Source organism: Amphimedon queenslandica, unplaced genomic scaffold (assembly GCF_000090795.2).
Source record: "Amphimedon queenslandica unplaced genomic scaffold, v1.1 AMPQUscaffold_9969_Cont17754, whole genome shotgun sequence".
Taxonomy (NCBI): domain Eukaryota; kingdom Metazoa; phylum Porifera; class Demospongiae; order Haplosclerida; family Niphatidae; genus Amphimedon; species Amphimedon queenslandica.
The window spans coordinates 1-4,792 of record NW_003549760.1 but is presented as its reverse complement, the minus strand read 5'-3'; the positions used below and the strand labels follow the sequence as shown (position 1 = coordinate 4,792).

Sequence of the window (4,792 nt, the reverse complement as noted above, 5' to 3'; positions counted from 1 at the left end):
ATCTTTATCTTTACGTAATGACTTATCATTACAACCAGCCCAACTAAACACACAATCTACTGGCTCTAATGGACACTGATGATCAATGTGAGCAGTGAGACTACCTCGTGGCATAGTGTTCGATGAACATTCATTAGGGCAAGTAACAGGATACCTCCAGCATTCCTCATAATGATCCTTTGTAATAGAGAGGAACGTACCTTCTTCCTCACAGTATTGGCATTGAAATGGACGTTGAGGGCATTCTCTATCTTCGTGATCTTTGAGATATCTACGTTGCCTTTTCTCTCGGCATTTTCTATTTCGACACTTTCCTTCTTCATATTGACATTCTCCTCTCCTCTTCCTTTTTTTAAGATGAGTAGACATATTCTTCAATTCTCCTTTCCATTGACATCCTTTATCCTTATTACTGCAATAGACCTCCAATCCATTGATAATACGTAAGCACTTCTTATCGACAAATGATTGATATTCCTCCTCTTTACACATAGGACAAGATCCATCACTATCTTTTACTCTCTCAATACAAGACCCACAGTAATTATGTCCACAGCATGTGACCTGATGAGGATCTGTCAAGATATTAAGACAAATTGGACACTCTATCTCTACATGCTCTGGCAATTCTTTAAGAAAAGAAACCTCATCTTTACTGAACTGAGCCATGGGAAGTGTATCTAGAGTAGACAGGCGTGGCAGGCTGGCACAGACCACGCCTGACACTTATATTTACATTTTATTTTTCTGCAAGAATTCAGATGCTAAACTTAAATCATAGATATATCTATGCTTAAATCCAGGGTAACAGGTAACTTGAAAAAAAACATTTTAAGTTTGTGGCTTTGCTCTTATTACCCCCAACAGCCGAGGTTGCTTGTAGCATTTAGCATTACATGGGCTATATAAGTTAGTTCTTGCAGGCTTCTCCGAAAAGCATTTTGATTTGAATCAAAAGAGAAGATTGAATCTCCACAGTTTTGTATTGGGTATCAATTAATTAACATTGACAATAATAAAATATAATGTATAATAAATACACACTATCATTACTGAGTATAAATTGTAGCTTTATTATCACTATATAGCAATAAAAAAAGTAAGTCATATTCACCTATATTTATTTTAATAACTCCTTCTGGTACAGTAGTATCATCATCGCTCCACTCAATGCCATTAAGAATATCATGAGGTAGCTCTAGCTGATTATCAGCAGCTTCAGTGTCTACTATCAATGGAATATCTTTATCTTTTAACTTTGCAAATATTTTTGAAAGTTTTGATTTAAACTTTACTTCATGAACTGCAAGTAATATAAAGAATTCAGCATACCTACGTGTACGTGTCTCAATAGTCCTGCCTTTAGGTGCCACACTACGTGCCTTATGCCTTCTAGACGTCACATCTACTTTTTCAGTAATGTGTTTAACATCCCCTCTCATCATTCTAGCTGACATGTGCCAACCACATACACCAGTATAGAAATGAACTGCTTCACTTCCTTCAGTAACATCAATTGGTAGTAATGGATATGGATCATCAGCTAGAGCAGAATGAACACGATAATTAAAACGTGCATCTTCTATTTTTAACTTTTCTATTTCCTCCTTCATTTTCTCATTTTCTTCTTTTATTTTTGCATTTTCTACTTTCATTTGCTCATTTTCTTTCTTCAATTGTCCACAAGCTACAGCTAATAGTGTCATGTGTTTAGTATCAGCAGTATGTACATGTACATCTTTACGTAATGGCTTATCATTACAACCAGCCCAACTAAACACACAATCTACTGGCTCTAATGGACACTCATTGATATGAGCAGTGAGACTACCTCGTAGCATATTAGTAGACACACATTTATTGGGACAAGTAACAGGATACTGCCTGCATTCCTCATAATGATCCTTTGTAATAGAGAGGAATGTACCTTCACTCCTGCAGTATTGGCATTGAAATGGACGGTGAGGACATTCTTTATCTTCATGATCCTTAAGATATCTACGTTGCTTTCTCTCTTGACATTTCACATATTGACACTTTACTTCTTCATGTTGACATTCTCCTTCTCTCTTCTCTTTATTAAGATGAGTAGACATATTCTTCAATTCTCCTTTCCATTGACATCCTTTATCCTTATTACTGCAGTAGACCTCCAATCCATTGATAATACGTGAACACTTCTTATCGACAAATGATTGATATTCCTTCTCTTTACACATAGGACAAGATTCATTACTAGCTTTTACTCTCTCAATACAAGACCCACAGAAATTATGTCCACAGCAACTCACCAGATGAGGATCTGTCAAGATATTAAGACAAACTGGACACTCTATCTCCACATGCTCGGGCAATTCTTTTACCAAGGAAACCTTTTTTTTACTGAACTGAGCCATTCCTACCAGCCACTCCATTGATCTTGTGTACAGTTACTGTATCCAATGGTAACAGACTAATGAATGTGCTGACTCATTGATAGTAAAATTCATTTGATATAATTATACTGAGGCCTGACACACCCATTGTTATTTGATATCCCCTTGTTATTCTTAACCATTTCTTCAATGCTGCAAAAAGCAGTGCATACAGTATCCCATTTCTATTTTATAAGAGTAACAACATTTTTATTGCTCCACCAGTAGCTTGTGATTTAAGTTCATAATTACATACCCATTGATGTTTGATATCTTGTACTGTAAAAAATAGCAGTCAGTAAACAGTATTCTTTTTTAATAATTTTACATATCACCATCATTAACCATTCTGTCTGTATTGTACTTTATAGTGTACATATACACCATTACCATATTCTACTACCCTATTTTATGTATAGACTAATTACATGTATATTCTATTGCTTATTCATTTATTTTTATTCTCAAGGTGATGGTACATTGAGGTTATGGGATGTCTCTCAATCATTGAACACTGGTACTGTTAATGATGGAGGGAATGAGGTGCTCTCTTGCAGCTGGAATAAATATGAACAAGTAACAATTTGTAATTGATTGTTTATTAGCACTATAATTATGTTAGAATCAGCTCAATTCTTTGCCAAATTTGCTTTTTAAATTTTTTTTATTAATTTTTAATGCATGTTGATGGTTGCTTTACGTTGATGGTTGATAGTCTATGGTCTATGGTTGATGGTGTTTAAAAAATTGAGTTGATTCTAATCACAATCCTGTATTTATTAGCAGCATTCAAAGAATCATTCACAATTTAACTAAAAATTGCTTTTTTTGTTTTAGAATTTATTATGCTCTGCTGGTACAGACAACACAATAAAGTAAGCATTCATTGCACAGTACTGTATAGCGGGAAATATTGAAGGGAATTAAATTTGGCAAATTTGGCATTTTGATAACTATTCACCAAAATTAAAATCCACCATTTTGAGCCATTATGCTTATGTTTAATGGCACGTGGCCACAAATTTACCAAATCAAAATTTTCCAATCACCAAAATTCATTTTGCCAAATTAACTCCCTCTAAAATTTCCTGCTATATGGTATAATAACTATTGATCAAAAATTATTATTACTATTATTATTATTGTTGTTGCTTCATTATTATTAGATTGTGGGATATAAGACAGTTTACTGTGCCATTATTGATAATGACTGGTCACTCGCAATCAGTTAGACAAATCAAATTTGATCCACACACTCCAAGTTACCTAGCATCATGTTCCTATGACTTCACTGTGAGGTATATTAACACTTATTGTATTAATAGGACATATTGTTATTAATATTATATTGTATATTGTTTTAATATTGTATTAATTACCTTAAGCTTACTATTATTTGCGTCTACTAATTTTAGCGAAATCAGCAAAAATCATGTTTAGCGTTACTAATTTAGCATTTTTAACCAAATTAACTATAAATAATAACCATTATAATGAATAATTATCATTTTGGCATCTATTTAATTTAGTGGTTTAAAGCTCTCTCGCTAATATAGCTAAATTTAGTAGACGCTAAAAATAGTAGGCTTAAGGTAATCTGATATTGAGGTTAACAAATGTTGTGTATTTTTTAAGTTTAAGAATTAAAAAAGTACTAAAATTAATTTATTTAATATGGTCAAGATTCAAAATAAAGGACATTTGCTATTCTCAAAAACAAAAAAACACCATATAGGATGTATATGTAATAATTACAGTGTTCTTCTGTCTTTCAATAGACTGTGGGATACAGTTAATCCATTGCATCCTCTCATACAAACAATCTCCCATCATAATGAGTTCACGTATTCTGTTGATTTCAGTGTTCACCAGAAAGGACTGGTAAGTCTTCTCACTCCTTCTCACCTCCAGCCTGTCTATATTTATATATTCGAACTAATTCCAATCAAAATTAGATTTTTATGAATTTTTAAAGTTTCTCAAAAATAAGGCCAAAGTCCCTGTACAGTACAGGTCATTGGCCAATATGTTTTCAAAAATTACAGGGAAAGAATTCTTTATTTTTATAATTTTTTAAATGCATATACATGTTTTTGTGTTATGTATAGAAAGTTTGGGCTGATTTCAATCAATTTTAGATTTTTAAATAAATTTTTAAAGCTGCTCCAAAATCGAGCCAAAGTCCTTGTACTAAAGAACATAAAAAATTAAAAAAAACAAGGTTAAGTAGGATTCCGAACGACCAACAAAAATACGAAATGAAAATCCTACTCGTGATGCAAATTCTACTTTACATTGTACTTTCAATGTTATTATGTAAGAATTACGGATCACCTTGCAATGTAGAGTAGAATTTGCATCACGAGTAGGATTTCATT

General features: G+C 32.9%; 2 protein-coding genes across 2 annotated transcripts; one reads left to right on the top strand and one right to left on the bottom strand.

The window, feature by feature from the left end:
• Positions 1–200: 200 nt before the first annotated feature.
• LOC105315488 (RING finger protein 166-like) lies at positions 201–669 on the bottom strand (the record flags this gene model as incomplete). Its single annotated transcript, XM_011410164.1, has 2 exons — positions 414–669; positions 201–346 (listed from the first exon to the last, which is right to left on the bottom strand). Coding segments are annotated over exons 1-2 (402 nt in total), but the record flags the coding sequence as incomplete, so codon positions are not given.
• A 2,051-nt stretch (positions 670–2,720) lies between these two features.
• Positions 2,721–4,328, top strand: LOC109590474 (peroxisome biogenesis protein 7-like; the record flags this gene model as incomplete). Its single annotated transcript, XM_020006389.1, has 4 exons — positions 2,721–2,990; positions 3,252–3,289; positions 3,581–3,712; positions 4,193–4,328. Coding segments are annotated over exons 1-4 (471 nt in total), but the record flags the coding sequence as incomplete, so codon positions are not given.
• Positions 4,329–4,792: the final 464 nt, after the last annotated feature.